The 25,240-nt window shown below is 38.6% G+C and overlaps 1 protein-coding gene across 1 annotated transcript; it reads left to right on the forward strand.

Moving 5' to 3' along the window:
• The first annotated feature begins 477 nt into the window (after positions 1–477).
• HDAC2 (histone deacetylase 2) lies at positions 478–25,240 on the forward strand. Its single transcript, XM_082306443.1, has 14 exons — positions 478–666; positions 7,991–8,103; positions 8,566–8,683; positions 9,661–9,735; positions 10,036–10,174; positions 12,197–12,338; positions 16,601–16,693; positions 16,807–16,915; positions 18,341–18,481; positions 20,369–20,477; positions 22,724–22,854; positions 23,739–23,894; positions 24,649–24,706; positions 24,917–25,240. Exons 1-14 carry the CDS (start codon positions 615–617, stop codon positions 24,945–24,947), a joined length of 1,467 nt encoding a protein of 488 aa, XP_082162569.1. The 5' UTR covers positions 478–614; the 3' UTR covers positions 24,948–25,240.

The following is a 25,240-nucleotide window of genomic DNA, read 5'->3' on the forward strand; positions in this document are numbered from 1 at the left end:
TTTCCAGGCACGGGGCTCGGCCGGTGAAGTAGGAGTTTCCTGCTCCCCGCCGGCCGCCCCGCCACAGCCCCTGCCCGGGCGCAGCCCCCGCCCCGTGGCCGCCATGCAGCGCCGGACCCGCACCGGCCTGGAGGGGGCGGGCCCTCCGCGCATGCGCCAGAGGGCTCCGTTGAGGGGCGGGGAGCGAGCCCGACGCCCGCCGGCGGACCGTACCATTGCGCGGCGTGGGGGAGGGCGAGGAAAGAGCTTCCTCTAAGAATTCTCTTATGAGGACTCTTCGCTGGCTTGTTCCCTAAGTGTGTGTGTGTGAATAAGCAACAAGGGCCGGGACAAGCAGGCGAGAGCCCCCGCTCCCTCGCACGTGTCCTCTCCGCCTCCTTCTCTCCCTCGCCTCCCCCGGCGGCGGCGAATTGGACGCGTCCCGCTTGCTCCCCCCTCCCGCTGCCGATGGTCGGGCCCGCTCGCGCTGCCCGCGGCCCGGCGTCGCGAGTTCCCGCTCTCCCGCGTCCGCCTTCTCCCGCCCCCTCCCTCCCTCCCTCGGTGCCGGCTCGGCGCTCGCCTCGGCCTCCCGCTCCCTCCCCCCGGCCCCGGCTCGGCCCCGGCGCGGCGGCCCTATGGCGTACAGTCAGGGCGGCGGCAAGAAGAAAGTCTGCTACTATTATGACGGTGAGCGGGGCCGGCGCGGGAGCGCGTGTGTGTGAGTGGGGGGAGCCCCTCTAACGGCCGCCTGGAGCGGCCGGCCTCCGGCCCCCGCCATGATGGGCACCCCCTCCCCTGCGGAACGAGATCCCTCCCGGCTCTAGGGAGACCCCGGCCGGGGTTCCCCGCCGCCTCCACCTGCGCCGCCGCGCCCCGCTCCCGCCATCGGCCCTGCGCACTCCCGCCCCGCCGCGGGGCTGAGCCCCGGGGGCCGCCGGGCGAGGGGGACGCGGCGGCGGGGGGGGTGGTGGTGGGGGGGGTTGGAGCCGGGCAAGGTGCGGGTCGGGGAGCTGCGTGGCCTGCCGCGGAGCGGCTGTGGGGCCCGGCGGTGAATGCTGTGTCTATTGTGTCGTCGTCCGTCCCCCCCCACAGCCCCCCCCAAAAAAGACGAAAAGTTGAGACACTCCCCTTCATCCGCTAGGCACAGAGGCGTTGGAGTCGCTGCTGTGTCTGGCTCCTCCCCTGCAAAAAAAGTCTAGGCCATGTGTAGCTTGGGCACCTGGTGATTCTTGCGCCGAGGCCTTCCCCTTCCTCTGGCTTTCATACAAGGTCTGGTGTGCGGAGGGGGCAGGGGGACTCTGGCCCCCACCCCAAATGAGCGTGCATCAGAGTGGAGGTTTGGCTTCCACAAGCCTCTCCTCCAGCACAACACGAAAGTTGCATGCGTAGGTGTTTAATAGTGAAATTTGAGTTGCTTGCAGGCCTTCCAAGTTTGCACGCTTGTCTGATGAGGGCACAGTGACTTGTGATCTGCATTGTCAGTCACGTTGAAAAAGTACCTGAAGCTTGTGCTTCGTTTCAGATATTTGCAGCAACTTGTTTGTGGTTCTCTCTGGCCACAGCAGTGAGAACTTTTCATTTTCTTCTTGAGTTTGCATTTGTTTTTCCTCTTTTGTACTGGAAGAGTAAACTCGTTGGTCAGTTTAGTTAAGAGATTTGGTTGGGTTTTTTTTGTTTGTTTGTTTGTTTGTTTGTTTTTTTAATTGCCTCCAGTTGTAACAATCTAACCTGGCATCTGAGACTGGTATTGGTAGTAGCCGGGAAACGGAGGTTGAGGCTGTTTCGCCCTAGCGCTTTGGTGTTTTCACCATTTTGGAAATGAAGATGAATGGCTAAACCCCCTAAGATATCAAAGGTGTCTGCTGCTGTGGCAAATCTGCCATTCTTTAGAGATGGCAGACCTTGTGGGGCCTGTCTTGGTTTTTTTACCACACTAAAGGAGGCAGAGTGGTGGTTGCCGCCCCCTTCTCTTTGTTGCTAGCTCTGGTTCTTTGTTCAGCCTAAAGGGGAAAGGAGGCCCCTGTTAGGGATAATTTTGGTGAGGCTGGGATCTTACTTTTCCTGTGGAAGAGCAATCACTTTTTGCCTTGTTGAAAGGAAGACTGCAGTGATAGCTTAGAATCTTTCTCTCTGCAAATGTTTGCATGGCTTGTTTTTTTGTGGGTTTTTTTTTTTAATCAATATGCTTTTTTCCTTTTTTTTTTAATAAAGTCAGGTGACTATAGTTTACTAAATATCGATGTCTTCGGTTTTTCTGTGGTCCCTGGATTCTGATACTCTGTGCTAGTGTCAGGCTCCCCTAACAGCCAAAACGCTGTACTAGTGAAGAGGGGGGAGAAACTGGAGAAGGAAGAAGTTTTGAGGTGGCAGGACAGTGGCGACTTAAAAGCAGTTGTAGCTCATATCTTGCTTGAATATGTAGACTAGGATGCCTGCAGTTAACAATAATGTAGGGAAAGGAGTATCTGTTGTAAAAATGGTTTTAAAAAATTCTTTCTCTGTGGCAGAAACGAACAGCTTTGGAATGTTTTTGATGTCTGTCTTATTTTTTATTGCCAAGGCAAACAGTTATTTTACACTTCTTTTGGAAATAGCGGAGTTAGAAGAAATTTTAGAGTTAATATCTGCAGTATGTATTTCTAATGCTAATTTGTCGTCATCTGGCAATTCTGAGTATTTTGTCACTGTGTTGTGCCAGCAAAGTCTTGAATCAAAGTGAGGGGAGTGTTCGAAGCCTTAGATAACTCAAAACCAAAAAATACAAAGATACCTCAAGCACACAACTGAGGTAGTGGTGTATCTCTAAGCATGTCATAACTGAAGTAAATGACCTTTTTTTTTGTCATAGTTGTCCCTCCACACATACTTTCACTCTGTTTCTTTAAATGTATACACTGAAAAGTGTTGAAAAGTACTAGAAGAATATATGTGTATCTTTTGAGATGCAATAAATTCCTACATGCTTTTTGTGAAGCTCAGTGTGATAGTCATCTGAAGTTGCTTTTTTAAATTAGCCTGTCACTTACCAAGTTTTCTCAAAGTGTATTGCTGTTAATATTTTCTGATAATTAACAGTTTTAATAGCCTTCACACTATACCCAGAACCAGTAAACTTTGGTTAGAAGAAGCTTGATTTCATTTTCTGCGGTTTGTTTGTAATAGACTGTCAGCCACATCCAGAATTTGCATTGTTTGTGATCACGCTCAGGTCAGGAATTTTATTTAAATTTGAGCCAGTATACTATGGGAAGAACTAAAAACGTACAAATTAAAATACTTTGGTCATCTTATCTGAAATATTTTTAATACATTCTTCTAGTCTTAATATATATATATATGGCAATAGCTTAGTGAAGTCTGTTGCTCATACTGCTTAGAACCATGCTAAGTATGGAAGGATATTGTAGCTTTTATTTTAGCCTCTTACCATGTGTTTTCAGGTTGTTGCCACGGTCTTGCAGCATGTGGCTCAGGTAGTTCAGTGGCCTCTTCCAAAATAGGTACGTGTTGTACACTTGCCCATAGCAATGAGGGCAGGACCCAAATGGTCTTTCCAACTCTGTGCTCCTGTACAGCAAAGCACAGTTCTAGAAAATCACGCAGCAACTATAGCATGGCTACAGTTAATAAGTGTATTTATTCCATGCTTGTGCACTAGCAGTATTGTTTAGATTGCTTGTGCGTAATTTAATGTGGGTGTTCAAAAGGCTCTACCTTCATGAAAAATTTGAGAGATCTGCATCAGAATGTGGTTGGTTCCACCCATAAAGACGAGACTAAACCTGTTTTAATAGGGCAGAATGCTACTATATTCAGACATTGTTTTAAGTATGTTAGCACTTCAAGTTCATCTTATCTGCAGATGTAAGCTTTAACTGAAGAGTGTTTCACGGAAATTCATCAACGCTTTGCACAGTGGCTTCCAAACACGGCAGTGGTGTCCAACCTCTGCTCAGGACTCAAAAGTCAGAACTTTGCTAGTCTTCTGCTGTCTGCTTAATTTTTCAAAACAGCAAAACCCGCAACCCTTCAGATGTTAGTGCAGTAATTTTAGGCCTGTTTGAATAGCTGTTTGTTGGATTGATCAGGCATTGATGATCTTTTTTACATTCATCTTTAAATGAGTTTGCCTGTTAGTGTTGCAGAAGTCAGTCCAAATGTAACTAGAGCTATTAAGATTTTTTTTTTTTTATGTGTGTGTGGTTTCCATTGTAGCAGTTGGGTTTCTGCACTCAGTGCAGTTCTGAAATACCTCATGATTCCATGGTAACCATACTTAAAATAAGCAGAGATAGGGTCAGTGTACATAACAATTTATCTGTAGCAAAGTTACAAAGTAATGTAACTTCCAAGTTACAAAGTATCAAAAAAGATAAGTAAACATCATATCTTGCCTATTTGTTCAGGCCATTAAGACTGTTTTGTAATGGGTTAATTTAAAGGTGTTGTTTTTCTAGATATCTTAGTAACTAGAGAGACTAATGGACTTTTTTGGGGGACATAGCAGCTTTTGTTAGTCGGTGGTGTGTTTGTCAGACATAATTGAAGTTCCTTTAGGGCATGTAGCCTCTTGTATTTTTCTGTGTATTAGAATATTTAACATCTGTAGACCTTGCTGAAGTCTCAGATGGAGAATTGTGTCTAAAACTTTATGTTCATCGAAGGAATCATGTGGGTTTATTTTCATTTGATAGCTCTCTTCACAATTTATGTGAGTAACTTGCATGAATTGAGAAGTAATTTTTTTTTTTTTTAATATATTTGAACTCGGAACATGACAGTGTATGTAACAACTTAGTTTTCAGGTAGGTCTTCTGGTCATTTGTTGGTATTGCATTTTGCACCACATGGTGAACAGCGCAGGACAGTAAACTGGTGCTAGCATTAAATTGGCACTTGGTTCGTCTTGTTTTAGTTAAGGACTCAACTTTTCAGAGATCATGTTTTTACTTCTCATTTAGCTGATATTTTTACTGGTATAAAACAGTAAATTTCAGTCTTTGAAGCCTTGCTGTGAAAGATTAATAAATTTGCCAACTTTCTGCATATACTACTTTGCATTTTTTCCCTCTGCTTCCTCTTTCAGTTATGTTCTTTTCTTTTGCACTTTCCATGTGCACCCGCACTGATGAGTGATATAAAATATGCTTGTAACACTACTATATGATTTTTACCTTTGTATTGACAAGTTTAGGATCAAACTCGTACTATCTGCAATACTAGTCGTGCACTTGGCCTCACCGTACCTATTTCTCATAGATACACATACTCTAGTCAGAGTTAGTCTGGCACTAAGTGCAGAGCTTTTTAGCTCCATCAGTGGGGGAGGTGTCCCATCCCTGCACACACTAGCTCTTGGTACACCTTGCTTTTCTTCCCAAAGTACTCCAGTAAGGCTGTGTTTATGAAGAAGAGAGATACAGGTTTCAGGATCAGTGGATGGAGTGTATGTACCAGGAAGGGCACATTCTCCTTCACTGGGTAAAGGAGGAGAGACTTCTGACACCTTTGCCTTCACCACAGGATGATGTCTCCAAGATGGCTCCACTTTGTGATGTGATGTTGGCTGGAAATCAAGGTGCTAATGGAGAAAGAGGAACCTCTTGCATACCTTTTCCTTCCCTACCCCTGCCAACATACAAATTGCAACAGTCCCTTGAAATTTAATGGGCTTTTCATCCCTCTGAATTTTTTTTTGAGGCTAATGCCAAAACCCTTTTTTGTTGGTGATGCTAAGACCTGAAAGACGTAAATGATATTGCCTGTTGCTAAAGTGTATTATATTGATATCTATTGTTAGTCATTACTGCTGACCTCTAATATGGAAGGATCAATATGCTTCTGCCAGATACTCACCCACAGATCTTCTATTTGATTAAATAAGCTCCCATTAAATTTACCAACTTGCCAATTCTTTTAAAAGTTCTCCTTTCTGGTAAAAAATAAAATGAAACTTAAAAGGTATGCTTAATTTATTGATGGAATTTTTTTTTTAAGTGTACACTGCAGTGTATGTATGTAGAATATGCTTAATTGATTAATTTCAGTATATCAAAGGATATGTTGCAAGCATGTTTGAAAAGCTTGTTTATTTTTTTTTTCTTGTACATGAGGGAAAATAACAGAACTTACGTTTTACATAAGTCAGAAAATCATTCTTAATTGTCTGCTTCCTTATCCATCAGCATTCTGAGTGCTAATGACTATGCAAGCTGCAGTAGTTAAAACTGAAATGACCTGTTTTAAAAAAAAAAAGGTATGAAATACATACATATTCTTTAAGCCACAAATGCGTTTGGAATGAAGTTTCCTCAAAAGCATCATGTTATTGAAAGTCACTATTGTCTTAAAAATGTCAAAATTTTAAGCTATTACTAGCTTGAAGCTTTGTAAATCTGGGACTTAACAGTAACTTCATAAAAGTAAGGGCTCATAAATGGTTCATTTTCATCTTCCAGTCATTAATTTCAAAGAGCTGTGATAGATCTTTCCTGAACACCAAATTTGTAAGGTACTGTTTTGTAAAATGCTTGGAAATGTTTTTGCTGGCAGGAAGGGGTGTGGTTATACTCTCTTAATACCTTTTGCTCTTGACATGCATGTGGACCAAAAGTGCGGGGTTGCAGTATGTATCTGCAAGACTCTAGATGTTAGTAACTGACAAGAAGTGCTAATCTTCCACTTAAATACCTAAGGTAGGAGTAGGCCCAGGTTCTTCAAAGTTCTTAACTTAATGCTAAAACTTGGTATTTCCATTGTTGTGGGATGGCGAAGAGCTAGGTGTTGAGCAATTGTTTTTCTAGATAACTTCATCTTACATTACCTTAGGTTATATCTGTTTTCCTAACTGTTCTTAGTTTTCTCATCACTTTGAAAGCTGAAAGCTGGATTTTTAGAATGCTTTGAGACTTCTAATCTTACTGTAATGCTTGCTTTTCTTGGTAGTTGGTGATGCTAGTGCAAGCTGACATTTTCCCTTTCTCCTGAGCTGGAGCTCATGTTGAAGAGGTGAAACTAAAGCTGTTCCGTAGCAGTGCTGCTTCATACCTCTGACTACCAGTATGACATTGTGAAAATATTATTTCTTTTGTTCCCAGTGGACAAGGCAGAGCACATTGGAGGATGTGAAAGAAAAGTAAAAATTTCAAGAAGGCAAAGTTCACTAATCCTACCGGGAAATTTGGTCAAAAAGAAAACAGGCGCTATTGCGAAGCTTTGTTATGAAATTCTCCAGCTGAAAGCCATTGACAACTGGACATACCTTTTAGGCTTGTCTACGTTTCTAGAAACATATGGACTGTTAGTTCTATTTAAAATGGTTTGTCTTGGGAATGTCAGTGTTCAAAGTGGAGACATGTATGTTCTAACAGTACCCGAGCTGGGGAGAAAACTTAACTAGCCCATCGTAGCAGCCATTCTTTTCTTGGAATTGACTGTCAAATTTATTTTAATTGTGAGTCTAGTCGCTCTCCAATTTGACAGAGACAGGCTAATTTGGATTACAAGGTTCTGTTAAACTACTGTGGATCCCTAGCAGCAGGTGGCTGGGGAATGTTTGTGCATGTGGTTGCAGCAATGGATCTGAAGCTAACTTCTGGAATGTAACTGCTAGGGTTAGTAGTTAAGGGCAGGCTGAGGATGGTATCTTAAAATCAGCTCCTGGAAAATGGTAGGTTTTGCTACAGCCTCTGTTGTGGTATAATGTGGCTGTGTCATCAGTAGTTTCTGCTCCCCTCTTAATTCCAGTTTTGTTTCCCATTACTTTATTCTTTAGTTCTTGCCCACTATTTTCTTCACTCTTGATTTGAAAACACTTCTTGTGGGCATCTTTGCTCCCCTACTACTGTCTGCTTGTAGGAAAGGTGTTACATTTGGCCACCTTTTTGCCCTCTGCTTCTGATGTATGACCTGGGTTTTTCTTACTTGCTTTCTTCTGGGAATGATTCTTCTAAGTAGCAATGAAAAGTTATTTTGTAATATGAATAGCTATCCGTTTGTGTAATATTGACAGGTGATATCGGAAACTATTACTATGGACAAGGGCATCCAATGAAACCTCATAGGATCCGAATGACTCACAACTTGCTGCTAAATTATGGCTTGTACAGAAAAATGGAAATTTACGTGAGTATAAGCAATAGAATGTCCACTGAAGCATTTAAGTTATTTTTAAAGGGCTTCAAGTATTCTCATAGAAATAAATGGAGAGAAGTGGAAGTAGAAAATACTTAAATAGTGTATTCAGAAATGTGTACTTAGAAATGAAGCAGTATTTTGTAACTGGTGAGGATTGCAGATTGTTGTGTCTGGAAGAAGTGAAGTAGAGCCCCAGTAGAGACTTTTCACCAGTATTTTTATGATTGGGGGGGTGGGGTGTTGGGGGGCCATTGGGGTAACTGCACAAAGAATTAATCAATTTGTATACTAACAAGAGAGTAGTCCTTGCTTTATGTAAAACAGCACTACTGTCAGTTTCATTGTTCTCCCTTCAAAGGAGATCAGATTTGTTTCAAGTTGTCTGTTTTAGCCAATTGTAGCTGATTTTGCAGAGCACTGATTATTTCTCTAACTTTTTCTTGTTATCAGCGACCCCACAAAGCTACTGCTGAGGAAATGACCAAGTACCATAGTGATGAATACATTAAATTTCTCCGATCAATAAGGCCTGACAATATGTCTGAGTACAGCAAGCAAATGCAGAGATGTAAGTGTCAACATTAGGCTAAATCTATGTGTACGTGCTTCAATGGTTAGCATTATTTAAAGCTAAATATTCACCAATACAGAGGTATGAACATGGCTTAATGGTGTGGGTGGGTTAGAGAAATACTGTAACATGAGTAACGTGCCTGCCTTTAGCTACACTAATTTTGGGACTTTTTTATTAAAAGTGGACACATTGGCAAAATGTTCTTTAAGCTTATGGAAGGATTTTTGCGCCCTCCTCCCCCCTTTCACAGGGTGTATTCTAGATGCGAAATACTGCTTTCTGTAGGCTTAATGCACAGATTAAACTTTAGTTGTTAGTTGTTTGCAAAAACGTCTTAAAATCTCTTCTAATGTAAAATTTTTCTGAAAAAGAATGGCTTTTAGAAGAGTAGAGAAGTAAAAATCAATGTGTGAAAATGTGTTTAAGTCAACAAAAGGAGTTATTCATTCCTGTTGGAGGGAGATTGTAAAAATTGTACATTACTCGATGCTCACCCTTGCTGTTAATTTATTTCTTTAATTATAGGTATAAGCTCAAAGTACTGTTAGGAATGCAGCTTGTCAGCTATTATATCAATTTAAAAGGCAGTATTGTAGCCGCTTTATGATGCCTTATTCTCAGCAAATTATTTTTCCAAGTAATTGTGCATTCTTTAACATGACCTATGTTAATCAGCACTTCTTCAAAAATCCAAAAATGATCCAACTAACTTCTTGTTAAGGAGGAGACAAAGCTTCCCGTGGAAACTAAAAAGGAAAAAAAAAAAAAAAAAAAAAGATAGTTTGGAGTCATCTTGGATTATAAAGAGTTTACATTGTTTTCAGTGTTTAAAATTTAGCCTGACATAAATGAGGGGGGAGGAGGCATAGTCAAAATGCTGAATGAACTATATGTTGCATCTGTAAGTGTTATCCGTGCATATAGCAATGGTGTTGGAATGGTGTTTTTGAAAAGTAATATGTTTCTTACAGTTAATGTTGGAGAAGATTGTCCTGTATTTGATGGCCTGTTTGAGTTTTGTCAGCTGTCAACTGGAGGCTCTGTTGGTAAGTATATGTTGTTTGCCTGCTATTTTGTAGCTTTATTATGTTTATCTCAGCAACTTAAACTTTGATACTATATTTAAAACTGAAGCAAATACATGTTTTTTTAATAAAGAAATAGTAATCATACATCAGTTACTTGACATATCTCATATTTGACAGTCTGTATCTCAGTATTTGTAAGAGATCAGATCTAGGATCAACTTATTTAAAAAATAAGATACTATTTCATGTAACAGATTTAAAGGCCTTCAGAAGTTTCTGACTGCGTTTCCTTTCATTTTTGTGTATGCCTTTTTACAGCTGGGGCGGTAAAATTGAACAGACAACAGACAGACATGGCTGTTAATTGGGCTGGAGGACTTCACCATGCCAAGAAATCGGAGGCATCTGGTTTCTGTTACGTCAATGATATCGTGCTTGCCATCCTTGAGTTACTGAAGTAAGTTTATGATGGGAACAAGATAAAATTATAGAAAGTGTCAAATTCAAGTATTTAAATGTTTGAAGGTATGGATTGTTATTATTTCAGTGAGTTTTCATAGTCCATGTTGAACTCATACAGTCTCAATTAAGAAAACTCCAAGCTCTGCTCTGTTTGGCTTCAGCAAGAAGTTTAAAATAAAATAGAGGCAAACTGAAAAGATAACTAATAGGAGATAGGTTTAAAACAGATATTTAGAAGTACTTCTTTACACAGAGGATAGTGAACTTCTGGAACTTCCTGCTGCAGGAGGCTGAAGGAAGCAGACAGCAACAACAGATTCAAAAAAGAGATTAGACATAATCATGGACAAGAGGTCTGTAAATGGATGTTAAAGATCCAAGCAACGACGCACCCTGTAAAACGCCATATGCTGTAATTCTAGATGGTGGGGAAGTGCTTGGGTAGCAGACTTCAGAAAATGGACAGGCTTACTCTCCTGTTGCTACTCATGGGGACAGAATAGTGGGCTAGATGGATCACTGCCCTGACCCCTTAGGGCAGTCATTATGCTTACAATCATACACCCATTTGGTTTCTCAATATGCCTGATTGTTTCCTATAATTTGAGTCGTTACTAAACCAAACAGGAATATTCAGGGCAGATCATGCACGAGCTTCCTTGGATTGTTACATGAATTAATGTGGCTGTTATGAATAAATAATGAAATAACAGCTGTGCAGCTGTGACTGCAAAATAAAAAATGAGAGGAGTAATGAAAAAATGATCATATAATTAACTTCAAGCAGTAATGCTTCACTAAAATATCAAATCCGGAGTGTTACTTGTACTACTTCAGGGGACTGTATCCCTTCTAATAACACATAAGTCTAATTTTTTACAAAAAATAGTCTAGGTATTTGACTCTTGTGAATGGAGCAGCTGAGTCTACTGATGAGGGATGGGGGAAGCAGCTGTAAGCTGCAAGTGTTTTTTAAAGATGGGAAAAGTTTCTAAAGACACTAACAAATAATATTAGCATTAATAAAGACATTTTAATGTACAGCATGTATTCAGGATCTGTTTCTACTGTCTAAGAAAAGCAATATGATTTTCTGTGGTACAATCTTTAATTTTTTAGCTTAATGTACATGTGAAGGAAGGAAGCTTTTAAATAGTTATGGGTTATGTAACCATAGGAATCGGTCCTGTTCAGTGTCTGGTTAAGCGAACAATCTTAGCCCAACTGAAATTATGGCTGCTCAGACTTACATTCTACAGCACTATGCAAAGCATGATGAAAATGCATCTCCTGATGTTGATAGACTTTGTTCTTTACTGAACAACATAGAATTTAAAGGATGCTTACTGTTGTTTCCAATGCTCTGAGGCTTCAAACAACTGGTTTCTTTATCCATCTCAAATAAACTGATCTGAAGCTTGCAGTATTTAAGGAAATACTAAGCAGTAGTGTAATAATTTCATGCTAATAGTAAGTGTGATACACTTGGAAATAAGAATGGGCCTGTCTTTACAACTTGCAGAGGTGAAAAAGCAAAGGTCAATGGAAAATAAGTATTTAAATTTATTTTTTACGGGCTTATTCCTGCTCCTGGCACGATGCTGTTCTAAGTGTGCACTAAGAGATGTTTTAGTGCAGACTATATTGGTAATTATTGAGAAGGCAGAAAGAAATGCCCTGTGAAAGGGGCGAATTCAGCAGATGTGAACAACAAAGTGGTGTGAACAGAAACACAAGGTATAGCTCCTACGGAGTGAGGCAACTTGGGGTAAATACTAAATATGTTACATACTTAAATTACTTATTTTGATGAAGATAAACTTATTTTCATTATTATCCGAACTGTACTGAGAATTCTAAGACCATATGGTCAGTTCAACCAAAATCATCAAAATTATCATGATCTTGGATTTTAGCATTTGGTTGGGTTTTTTCATTAGGTTTTTCCTTGTTAGGTATCAGTATATTATGAACATAACAGATAATGATGATTTCTCATACATGATTTTCTTTCTAGGTATCACCAAAGAGTGTTGTATATTGATATTGATATCCATCATGGTGATGGTGTTGAAGAAGCATTTTATACCACAGATCGTGTCATGACAGTATCATTCCATAAGTACGGTGAATATTTTCCGGGCACAGGGGACCTTAGGGTAAGGTTGAATATGAAATATCATTAGGTGACAAATACCCTCATATTCTCTTCCTTGTAGATACTCTTTTAGTACAAGGTTACAACAGCTGTGTCCAGTAATAATATACAGCAGTAAGTTTTCAGAAAATATGTTAGAGTGATAGATTTGTTGAAGAACCTTAGAAAAAACAGGATAGTGGGGAAGTAAGTTATTCACTTGTACACAAAATCAACACTACCACTTCTGGATAAATTGTCTGAAATTTTACTTCAAATATATAATTAGTTTAGTTCACTCAGATTTTGGAAATGTCTTTAGGAAGACAATGTGTTATATTTATAATGATTATCTGTACGTTTCAATTCTGCGCATACAGTGAAAAGTAGCTGGAGATCACATGGCTTCAAAACTTATTTCAAATAATAACTTTATGCCAGAGCTTTAATAGTCACAAAGCTTCAGTTACAACTTGAATTTACTGTGTTCTATTTGCCTAGTAATACAGTTGGCTTGGTTTTGGAATATTTCTTATGTCATAAAGTATGTTCTAAGCTCTCATGATGCTCACTGCTGAAAAACTTCAGCATGCCCCACAGACAATTTTGTACGAAACCTTATAGCTAGCTTTGAGGGAGGGAGCATTGGCCTGTGAAGAATTATCATTTAAGCTGTTGTAGAATCTCTGGGAAAGCTGAGAATGGAAACTAATTTTCCTGTCCCTTCATATTAATTTTAAGTTAGTCATTCCTTGTGTTAGACTCTTGTCTATCAGAACAGGAAGTTGTTCCACTTCACAACTTGAAAGAATATTTCAAGTATTAGGAATAATATATTTCTAGCTTCAAACTCTTAAATTAAACCTCTTTTTATCAGAGGCACTCCCAGGATAAGGCACTCCTCTGGTATTAGCAACTTTGTACATTAGTTTGTACATACAGTTAGGAATTTCATTAAAAAAAAGTAAACATTTCTAAAAAGTTGACCTACAAAAATGCTGTGTTGGGAAAAAATTCACTGTTTTCCTACTATCTTTAAATTGATTCCAGAGATGCAGATATTTGTGTTTCTGCTAATATTCCCGGAATGTGTGCTCCCCAGTGTGCTGATGATACCCAGAGGACACAGGAGTAAATGAAAGTTAAGCTTTAAATCAGTGGGGTGCTAAGCATTCAATTCATTGTGGTTGTTGGAGCTGAATGTTATTATGGTGGTTAGCTTTTTGTTAAACTGCCTTCTAAATTGATTTAGGTAGAAATCAGGTTGGCATTGTTTTTATCCATGTGGTTTAACTTGACTGGCCACAAGGTGGTAGTGGTGCTTCAAACAAAAAGCAGCGCAGACCAGGATGTTTATAAGGAGAAGCTGTTGTTGCTGAATTTGGCTAGAATTTTTTTTGAAGGGTTAGATATCTTGGCTTTTTAGAAACAGCACTTCCTGTTGACAGAGAGGTTTATGGATTCTTCACCTCGCCACACCCAGGACAAAGAATTTAAAAATACACAACTGAAATAAATAGAAGAATATTGTATGTTATTGGGATTTGTTTAGCACAGTGTCAGTGACAAACAGTACCTCAGGCATGGTAACTTTTATTCTGTGCTGCTAGCTAGTATTTTGAAATGAGCATTGTCTGCATACAGACTTCAGCAGGCTTTATTGCAATTATTACATCCCCATAGGAGAAAAAAAAACATTAGCTTTTTCCTAACTCCAGAGCTAGCAAAGCTAATTGAACTAAAGGGAGAACTAATTCTCTGAAAAGTCAGTGTTCCTTCTGGAGACCACTATTGTGCTGCTTGCTTCTATTCAACTTGATCTGCAGTTGCTGGTTATTTACACCAACTTTAACAGCCAAATATTATCTTTTTTGTTTTTGTTAGTGGGCTCCATTCGAGCTTGTTTCTGTAATTCTTTAGTTAGTTGGTCTAGTTTGCTGATCAGGTTATGCTTATTTGATCATAGAATCATAGAATGCTTTGGGATGGAAGGGACCTTTAAAGGTCATCTAGTCCAACCCCCCTGCAATGGGCAGGGACATCTTCAACTAGATCAGGTTGCTCAGAGCCCCATCCAGCCTGGCCTTGAGTGTTTCCAAGGATGGGGCATCTGCCACCTCTTTGGGCAACCCGTTCCAGTGTTTCACCACCCTCATCGTGAAAAATTTTTTCCTTGTGTTCAGTCTAACTCTACCCTCCTTTAGTTTAAAACTATTACCCCTTGTCCTGTCACAGCAGGCCTTGCTAAAAAGACTATCCCCAGCTTTCTTGTAGGCCCTCTTTAAGTATTGAAAGGTCACAATAAGGTCTCCCCGCAGCCTTCTCTTCTCCAGTCTGAACAGCCCCAGCTCTTTCATCCTTTCCTCATAAGGAGAGGTGTTCCAACCCACTGACCGTTTTTGTGGCCTTCCTCTGGACCTGCTCCAACAGGTCCATGTCCTTTCTGTGCTGAAGACTGCAGAGCTGGACACAGTAAAATGTTGTTTATGCAGGAACAAATCATGCATCAGCTGATGATTTTGTGATTGCAGCTCCATCAATGTATAGCTGACTCTCACGGAGGTTGTCTAGTTCAGCTGCATTCATCCATTTTTCTACTGAAGGTATTGTGCAGTCTGAACTTCCAGTGTCCTTAGTAAGTTATTTGACTTTCTACACACCTTAGATGATAGCATTAATCTTTGTCTTATATATACATAGATAGGTCAGTTGAGACTGTAGTGCTATGTAGAGGCCCAGGTTCTGTGAGGAAATTTGATACATTGATGAACGGGCAACTACCAGAATGCTATATTGTTTCTTTAGTGTTTATAACCAATACAAGTATGGGTTACAAAAAACATCCATTGAGTAGCTCAGGCTGGAAAGCAATTACCGTGTTTTGTGGGAGATTGTGTGAACATTTGGCTTTGCTGTGTTTTAAGATGAGATCGATTTAATGATTTTTTTTTTTTATTTTTTTTTTTTTCTTCCTAAATCTGGAAAGCAAGGCACTATCGCCTCAAAAAATCAGCATCTGAAAGCCTAGGTGATTCACTTTCGGAGATTCTGGATAACTGTCATGCTCCAAATCAGCCAGAGTTGAGTTCAGCAGGGGTCTTCAGTGTCACTGATCTTGCAATACTATGAAATATTAATAATATGCTGGAATTAAAAAAAAAAAAAAAGCCAACCGTTAACATTGTGCCATTTGTCCCTGTCCTCCCCCTTCCCCCAAAAGATAGTTACTGGAAGTGACACATTACTGTTTCATTCACTTCTAAGGAGGCTTTGTTCAGGAAGAGGACAAATCCATGACTATTTCAATAGCTAATGTTGAGAAGTTTAGTATTTGTATTGCTGGGTCATCCTACTGAGGACTTGCAGTTTTTCAAGGATGTTGGACCTGAAGTGTGCTCTTTCTGCAGAGCTGCTCTGCTAGTTTACAGACAAACTGCACAGGTTAAATCTCACTGTCTTTCCTATTGTACCTTTATTAGTGACAGAGAACTGCTCTGTAAACTGGATCAGTTTCTGTCTGTCTTGGTGATGAGCTAAAGGGAAGAAATGGGAGTCTATGGCAAGCAGGGATCTTTAGGTTTTGAGCTGATCATCAAAACAGAAGTGGATGGATTCGGGGTTTAACAACTATTTTTTCATGAATATTTTTTTTTTTTTCTTAGTACGTATGTTGTTGAGGAAGCCTGGTAAGATAGACTACTACAGTTCCTGCCTTGTCACATGATGGAACTGAAAATAATCTGCAAGTTCATTTTTTTTGTTTAAAAAGTCTCAGTTTCTTCAAGGGCACCTATAAATGGCCTCCAATTGTTTTGGGTTTTGTTTGTTTTTTTTTTCCCCCTTCTCTCCCTTTAGCTGGAGCTAGTTCTTCATCCTATGTTTGGAGCAAAGAATATGGTTTTAAAAACCTTCTTAAATCTAAATCTTCTGTACAGCACTGAAAACACGCATATCACCTTGCTCTTCTCAGTTTTCGTGCTTGTTTTTGCTTAACTATTTTTACCGGGCTAAACTGATCAGTTATGTTTTGTCTTTTTGTCTTAAATCTTTGAATTAAAAAAATCCAGTGTACTTACTGCAAATTTAGTCTTGGTGTACAATTCCTACGCTCCAAAATGATTTTGTGGGAGAATGGGAATCAAGTAAGGTACTTTGCCTCTTTTCCCCTCACAGACATGAGTAATGGTACAAAATAGCTGGGCAGACTTGTGTAGACTTTTTTTTCCATGATACCATCATGTGCTTCCATGTTTGTAATAAGGCATTTGTCATCTTTGCTTATAGGACATTGGTGCTGGAAAAGGCAAATACTATGCTGTCAACTTTCCAATGAGGGATGGTATAGATGATGAATCGTATGGACAGATATTCAAACCAGTGAGTACCTTTTTTTTTTTTTTTTTTAAGCTCTCTGGAAAGATACTAGTTTAATTTTGTGGATTTATTTTCATAATGTGAATTAACAACTTGCTGTTTTATATTGATTATAGATTATATCCAAAGTAATGGAGATGTACCAGCCCAGTGCTGTGGTATTACAGTGTGGAGCAGATTCACTGTCTGGTGACAGGCTGGGATGCTTTAATCTTACTGTTAAAGGTAAGCAGAACAGTGTTTGCTTGTTGTCTGTAACTTTTTATTTAATAGAAACCTCTGTCCTTCATACTATTTTTCAAGACACTTGCATGATGAGGACTGGAGTCACAAAGATTCTGTTCATTACGATGATTAATCACCTCTTTCTTTGCTGTACAGGGATGGCCAAAAGAAACCCAGAAGTTGCCTCTTTCTTTCTGTCCATCTAAAAAAGTTAAGAAGCTTGGTTTTCCATGTTCTTCCTAGCCACTCAAGTGATTCCCTTTCTTCTATGCACAGGCTTTCTGTAGCTTTAAAGCAATGGTCTGGAATGACAGGATAACAGTCATCCTACTGCAACACTTACTATGATGGGCAAATAACAAAACTAGTGGTTCACTTAGGACTACAGATACTAAACATCAAACACCTTGTCGGGTGTAAAATAGGTATTACTGAAATGAAAATACTCACTGCTTTGTTAAATTTATAGTGGTGTTTGTTATACTGAGCCTTTTGTTAACATTCATTTTCATTAACTTTTATAGAATTAATTTATTTTAGTATTACTTACATTTCTACCCAAAAGCGTGATTCTCAAAATTGGGATGAGTTGTTAATTTAGCAAACCTTATTGTTATTATTTTGTTATTTATTTAAGTGATAAAATGTTAAATGTATGTTGAACTTTCGCTAAGCCTTGAATCCAGCCTGTCTGAATCATTCATTTTCTGGGTTTTCTTGGTTTTGTGTTTTCTTAATGAGGCAATTAGAGTTTTGTAGGCAACAAAATGCAGTATAGTATCTGTTGGGTCTGCAGTGTTTCAGGGTTCTTTTCTTGATTTGCACCAGGTGGCAAAGCTACTTCAGTTGCCCATACAGCTCAGATTTTTTTCCATCTTACATATCTTGGAAACCAAGAGAGCTGCTGCCTCCTACAGATGCCTTTCAGTATGCTGTATCTCCCTGGAGTGTGTACTGTCTTGGCACCAGTTCACTCTGTAAGCAAGACTTAGCAACCTCTAATACAGGTTCAAATTTAGAAGTAGAAAGGACTGAGTACTGATTTGCTGTTTTCCCTTCTTCCCCCTTTGCATTTGACTGAGAATTTGTCCCTAGATTTGTCACTGCGTTTTGACTCAGTTATGAAAAGACAAACCACTAAACATTCTAAGAGCATTTCAGAACAGCAGCAATAAACCATCATGCAAAGTCTCTGAAGACTGGGGTGGATAATGTTCAATGTGTTTTGTACATTTCTTATCTGTAGATCTTGATTTCTTGTGAGATTGTACTTAGCTTTTGGGGGAGGCAGTTCTGTTTTACTTGAATCAACTCAGTTCTCACTTGATAAGTGTGACTGCATATATCTGATTAAATAGTTCATTATATATTTTTCTGTTTAATAGATATTTTGCATATGTTGTCAATTCTCTTTGTGTTTGACAGGTCATGCTAAATGTGTGGAAGTTGTAAAAACTTTTAACTTGCCATTGCTGATGTTAGGAGGAGGAGGATATACTATTCGTAATGTTGCTCGATGCTGGACGTATGAAACTGCTGTTGCCTTAGATTGTGAAATTCCTAATGGTAAATATTAATACCCAAATTAATATTTTATTAAGAAGTAATCATGGGAGGGTTTAAGTGAACAGATAGCAAATATTTCTATAGCTAACTGTAATGCATCAGTTTAGAATAAACTATCTAGAAAGCTGTTGTTAGCCAATAATTTTTCAGTAGCTTATGCACCAAATAAACTTAAGCATTTGGGGCTTTTTTTTTTTTATGCCCTCACAAAAGCTTTAAATGATTGGGTCATTTTTGGAAAATTCAAAACATGTAAAACTTATGGAACCTTACTTGTAACTATTTTTAATATGAATGTCATCGGTATGATAGAATATATACTGCATTTTGATTGTAACAGCATAGACCTGTGTAAGCTGGGCACCACGAACATGGTATTCACAAGAAATAAATGAATACGCAAGTGTCCATTTTACATAGTAAAACATAACTTTTTTTCATTGTATCTATGACTTAAAAGTAACTGTGAACATATATTGACTTCCACTCTTCCATTTGACTCAATTTTGACTACGCAAGCTATGTTAAAAACAATTTAAAATAAAAAAAGCAACAGTAGACTACTTTCAAATAGTTGAAGAGTGAAGTAATTTCTCTGAGGAAGATCCCCAAAGATCCTACACTCCCTTTATTTCTGGCCAAATATACTTCTGGACATGTTTTTGGAATGCCTTTTTATAAAATTGGTATTTGGACTGGTTTGTTGCACATCAGTCATTGGCAGTTTTCATGTTGGACTGCAACTTTTGCTGATAACCTTTTGCTATTCATGTGTCTCTTGCTGGATTCATAGTGTTTCCATCTGATTTCAGTGGAATGCTGCTGTCAGTGAGAAAAGAATATTTGGACAGTACCTTTCAAGATGTATATTTTCCATCTTGCATGTCACTATCTATTCTTTGTCAGCCAAAGCTTTTGAAGACACAGTAGTATTTCCTTATCTTGGGACTTTTTTCCATTAGCATGTCCCATTCAATGGATATATATGAAGAGTTTTTTTTAATCTTTTTAACATTCCTCTCAACTTTTTGGGTCCCTGTCATCTTCAATCTGTTCTGAGAAAGAACAGTGCATTTCTACATGTTGCAACAGCAAGTTAATCTTCCTGTCTCCTTTCTATCCACCTAACAAGATCCCTTATCCTGTAATAATCATAAATGAAGAAACAAAACAAAGGGTTCAATTAGAAGTGGATTTCAGTGTCTTATTTCTTAAGTGTTCTAGGTTTTTTAGATTTCTGTTACTTTATCAGGGAAGATACAGTCATATTCAATATAAAATACTACTGTTTTCCTGCATATGAAGTCTTCATTGACTTTATTTTGGGGATTAGATGTTCCAGTCATGGGACTATTACTGTGAAAATACAAAAAGCAGAGGAGGGGGAGGCGGGGAATGGACAGACATCATGGTGTCACTGAACCACTATACAGCACTTACAATGGATACCAAACTATCTGTGATCTTCAGCCTAATGTATTATATGTTTTACTGAAGGAATATTTTGAATGGTTCACTTAAACCTTTCAAACTAGACTAACTTTGAAAACAGTTGTAAGAAATCATCAGTTGATCTTCTCTTTTCTGCAGAAGTAGCATTTTTAATTATTTTACCAAATTTGTTACTTATGTTGTTCCAGTGTATGTTCTAACATGATTGCAGTAGAACTTTCTCTTGCTCTTTATATTTTGGCAACAAATTTAAGTTTACCTATTTAGAGGAAAAACATTGCACAGTTCAGGCACTACCTAAGTATTATTGCTTACTTGAGTGCTTCAGGTTTCATAGTTGTCTAACTAAAATCCTGTCAAAACTACTGTTGTATTTAAAATGTTTAAAATCTTTTTTAGGTCACAAAGTTGTCTTTTTTGTGTTTTGGTTTACAGAGTTGCCATACAATGACTACTTTGAGTATTTCGGACCAGACTTCAAGCTTCATATTAGTCCTTCGAATATGACTAATCAGAATACACCAGAATATATGGAGAAGATCAAGTAAGTAGGGATTACCTTATCTATCAAGTAGGTCATGTGGATCACAGTTCTCCTATATTGTTAGGCAGTTTTGAAAACTGTATGCCTTTCTTTGTTATACACTAAAAATAAGTACTGAATAGATTTGACATATTTTTCATTTCTGTCAGAAGAGGTACGTTTTAAAAGTCTGTTCCTACGACAGTGTGTATGCTTATGAAGTCCTATGACTGTAAATATGAACATTTAAGACCCAGCTTGGATTTCTACTTTTTCCAGCAACTAAAGGGACGACTGTTTTGCTTGGCTTCCCATTCTAATTTTGTAGAAAGTTTATCCTGTCAGGAAAGAAGCTGGTATGCTGTGATGATTAGGATTTCTAATTCTCAGCTCCATGTCTAAACATGAACTGAGATTGTCATTGTTTGTAGCTGTCAGCTGTGAAAATAAAAAGTCACATGTGAGCTCGGACATCCAAAACTGTGGAAAGATAGTGATACGTGTGCAGGCGATTGAGTGACTGTGGTTTGACAAATCCACAAGGTTTGAGAAGCGCTCATTGCCAAGCTATAGCGGGTATGTGTTTTTAGCCTGTTCCACTTCTGATACTTAGTTTATTCCTCCTCACATCCTGAAGGTTTGATTGTAAACAAATATGTTACTTCAGGGATGGAGTAATGCATACATACAATCAATTCTGTACTCAACTGATAAGAGATGATTGGTTAGCCTAAAGTACTCTTTACCGAGGCTTGTCCCTGCTCTGGGTTTAAAAGAATAAACCCTCACTCCTGCCCCAAGTTTAACAGGCTGTTAACGGTGCACAGGAATTCTTTTGGTTACTAAAAATAGCTGAATAAAGATGTGAAACTAGCTGTACAAGTTTGCCAGTACTGCTATAACCTGTAAAACTGTCAAATTGCAAAATTCAGCAAAGCAGTTAAAATACTAATTTTTGAATTGGGTGGTGTATAGACTGATTGGTGTTCATAACACAAATAAATAAATCGCAATCAGCTGAAAGGGTTTTATTTTTTAATAATGTGTAAGGGGGAAAAAAAAAACCCCACCTATTCTTCATTGATGTAATTCTACAAAAATTCTCTGTAGTAATAGTGCTCCAGCTGGTGATCTGCCAGGCTGCTTGCTGTATATTGTGTATTGCTGAGCTCTCGTGGTGTGAGTGGGCTGCAAAACTTGCTTGCTCCTTAACACATCCCTGGGCACGGATTGTATGTGTTCTGTCAACAGAGATACAATCTCACATCTTCGTACTAGCACCCACAAGAAGAGCAATGACCCATCATTTCAGAGAATCCTCCTTCAGTTAGTTGTATGCTCTCACAGAGACCTAACCTTAGGGAACTCCCTGGATTGGCAAAACTGGTTTGCCAGGTCATTTGTTTTGAGCAGAGGCAGAGATGGCAAGGATTCCAAAAAAGCAACAGTTGCCATTTAGCTCTTCAAATTGGGCAGAAGGATACTGAGATACAATTGCTAATATTTGATGTTTGCTACAACTTTCTCTCTACTTGGACTTCTTTGGAATGGTAGTTTTAAGTCCAGTGTCCTTCCTCTTCCTGCACGTGGTGCTTTGGAGCGTGGGGTCCATCCATATCTAAGCATCAGGTTGCTTAGAGGAGAGAACTTCTCTGTGTTCTCCCTGAAACAGCCAGTAAGGAATCTTATCCAGATGGATTGCTTTTGACCCTGAAGTCATTGCTGCGCATAGTGTGGAAGTCTTCATGCTTTAAGTGTCTGGCTTTCTTTCTAAGAAACTAGAGGATAGTTTATTATCCTACTTGGTACTCTAGTTTCTTATAAAGAGTAATACTGTCACTCGGTTCAGCCCATATGGGCAGTACTTGTGCTGACTCTGTGGGGAACTGAAGATTGAAGTTGATTGAAATAAGTGTATAAAAAGTTCAAAGAAAATGATGCTCAAGTACACTGTGGATACTCATGATCTATTAGGGATGAAAAGCTTTCTGAACTTGGAATGTTCCCCCCTCCTTTTTTTGTTGGTTTTTGGGGGGTTTTTTGTTTGCTTTTTTTTGTTTTTTGTTTGTTTGTGGGTTTTTTTTTTGTTTTTGTGGTTTTTTTGTTTTTGGGTTTTGTTCTTTTTTTTTTTTTTTTTTTTGAAAAAGAAACAATGACTCTAAAGCAAAGCAGGTTAACTTTGAAGACAGAATTTTCAGAATTAAATACAAAATTCAAGGAAATGCTACTTCTGTGTAGTAATAACTTTCCTTGTCTGTTACTTGCAGGCAACGCTTGTTTGAAAACTTGCGCATGTTACCTCATGCACCTGGTGTACAGATGCAGGCCATTCCTGAAGATGCTGTTCATGAAGATAGTGGAGATGAGGATGGAGAAGATCCAGACAAACGCATTTCTAGTAAGAAATATCTTTTCATGATAGAGCATGTCCAAGTAGAGTCTTTTTAGATTTAATTGTTCACAACCTTAGTCCTAGTAGTACAGTACTGGAAGATTGGCAGTTTCGTTTCCTGAGTAAAAAAATTTGCCATTGGTCTGCCAGTTTTGCTGTTCTTGAGGTGGCATCTCTGCACAAATCTGAGCCTGTTAAAGGGGTCTAAAGAAAAGCTAAAAGAACGTGGGTTTTTGCATCTTATGAAGCAGTCTGGCTATTTCAAATCTAAAATAGATACTCCATAAGTCTCAGATGAATTGTAACTAAAGGAATACAGGACTTAGCGTCTATCTTTTGCTATTCACAAAAAAAAATAATGTTCCCCATTGATGCAAAGTGAGGTACTATGTTTTAAAAAAAAAATTTTTTTGTTGTTGTGAGAGAGAGGTTTTCCATACTTGCAACACTGCCCTTCACTTTATTACTGTTAGCCTTTGTATGGACAATGAGTTGTTCTTCAGCTATAACTAAGAGTTTTCTGCTACGTTTAACCATTTTTCATGGCGATTGGAGTAATTCTGTAACCTCTTATTGGTGCACTGTCCATTTTCTGAACTGTTGAAACCATAATGTTTTCTCCTGTGATTTAGTTTCCAGTATTTGAAATTCATTTGATACATGTTAAAATATTCCCACCCTCCGCCTGTGTCTCTGTAAAGCTATTTTCGGAAGGTCATTGTGAGAGTCCCCGAGTATCTTGAAAGACAGTATTTTTCATCCATGATTTAGTTCATCAGCATTAAATGATTATAGTATATTATTACTCATTATTAATTTCATAGTTCCTTTTTATTAGGCCTATTGTAGTTGACTTTATGCTCAATTAATTTCATAATTCTAAATCCTAGTTCGAGCATCTGATAAGCGCATAGCCTGTGATGAAGAATTTTCAGATTCTGAAGATGAAGGGGAAGGTGGACGACGAAATGTTGCAGATCATAAGAAAGGAGCAAAGAAAGCCAGGATAGAGGAGGACAAAAAAGAGACAGAGGACAAAAAAGCAGGTAGGACTCTGCTGTGATTTCATCCTATATTTTAGAACTGCAAATGTCAGTTCTACCAGGAGGAAGATGCGTTTTCTGTTAACAGTTATTTAGCTGTTGAGATGATGATTTATTTTTTCCATCATGTTTAAAGCATCTATTTTAAATGAATCAGTTTCAAGATACAGCTATTCACACTAGAACAGTATTTTCAGCCAAGGGTTATTGTTGCTTCCCCACAAGCTTGAAATGTTAGAGCCAGGGATTTGTATAGCTTAATGAAAATAGGGGTAAAGAAGTTTCTTACTTTAAATACATTAGACAAAGAATTTGTTCCTGTTTGTTTTTTGTGGGGTGAGCCAACCAGTTTTCTCTGAAACAGAAGCTGGATAGGGTTCTGGAGTTAATGTAATTCCAAGGACTCTTGACTTTTCCAAGAACAGGCTGCATCTTAGGGCTACAAGACTGCCACATGGAGCTTGGAGGAGATCCAGGTCTCATTACTGCATGCCATCGTTATGGCCAGTCAAGAGAGGCTTGCCTTGAGGTATTTTGAATCACTTGGCATTGTGCCCAGATCACTCCTTTGGATGGATGCATCTAACACTGTATGTTAATTTGTAACCAGTGACTTCTTTTAAAAGCTGGTTCTCTCTGGCTACATGTATATACAAAAAAAAAAAAAAAAAACCAACTTGGTTATGCTTTTTTCTTCTGAAGTCTTTTAAGGTTTTCTTGCATCTTTTGGTATATCTAAAATCTTGCTGTTTTTCAGATGTTAAGGAGGAGGATAAATCCAAGGACAGCAGTGGTGAAAAGACAGATGCCAAAGGGTAAACCCTAATTAATTAATAATGAATGTCACCTTTTTATAATATTTTAAATTAATAAACACTTTTCAAAGTATTGATTTCTGTAGAGATCGCTTTCAATTCCTCATAATACTAAATATTTTAGACTCATGACAATAGTAATTCAAAATTGCATTTCTAAAACAGTTAATTGAAAAAATGAAACAACAATTTCTTTTTGCCTTTGTACAGAGCAAAATCAGAACAGCTCAGCAATCCTTGAACAAAAGATAGCCTCTCATCAGTTGCAGAACATAATACTAGAGTTGGAGAATACCTAAAAGAAGAAAAGTTTTCGTATTGAGAGAGACTGCTGATTTCATTTTGTACTATTTGGCATGGACCGTATTTATTTTCAAACGGCTTTGTTCTGGTTTTTGGCAAGTTGTATTGTGAGTTTTCTAATTATGAGGCAGAAATTCCTTTCTTCACCATGCTTTATGTAATAGTATTTAAAAATGGATGTGAGTTATTATGTTAAATGTCTAAACTGATCTATTAAAGTAATTTGCCTTT

This window comes from Platalea leucorodia (assembly GCF_965183815.1).
Source record: "Platalea leucorodia genome assembly, chromosome: 3".
NCBI classification, from domain to species: domain Eukaryota; kingdom Metazoa; phylum Chordata; class Aves; order Pelecaniformes; family Threskiornithidae; genus Platalea; species Platalea leucorodia.

Coding starts and splice junctions, on each gene's coding strand:
- HDAC2 (XM_082306443.1), top strand. CDS start 615: ATGGCGTACAGTCAGGGCGGCGGCAAGAAGAAAGTCTGCTACTATTAT. Junction 16,694..16,806: donor ATGGACAGATATTCAAACCA/GTGAGTACCTTT, acceptor TATTGATTATAG/ATTATATCCAAAGTAATGGA. Junction 22,855..23,738: donor TCCAGACAAACGCATTTCTA/GTAAGAAATATC, acceptor TCTAAATCCTAG/TTCGAGCATCTGATAAGCGC.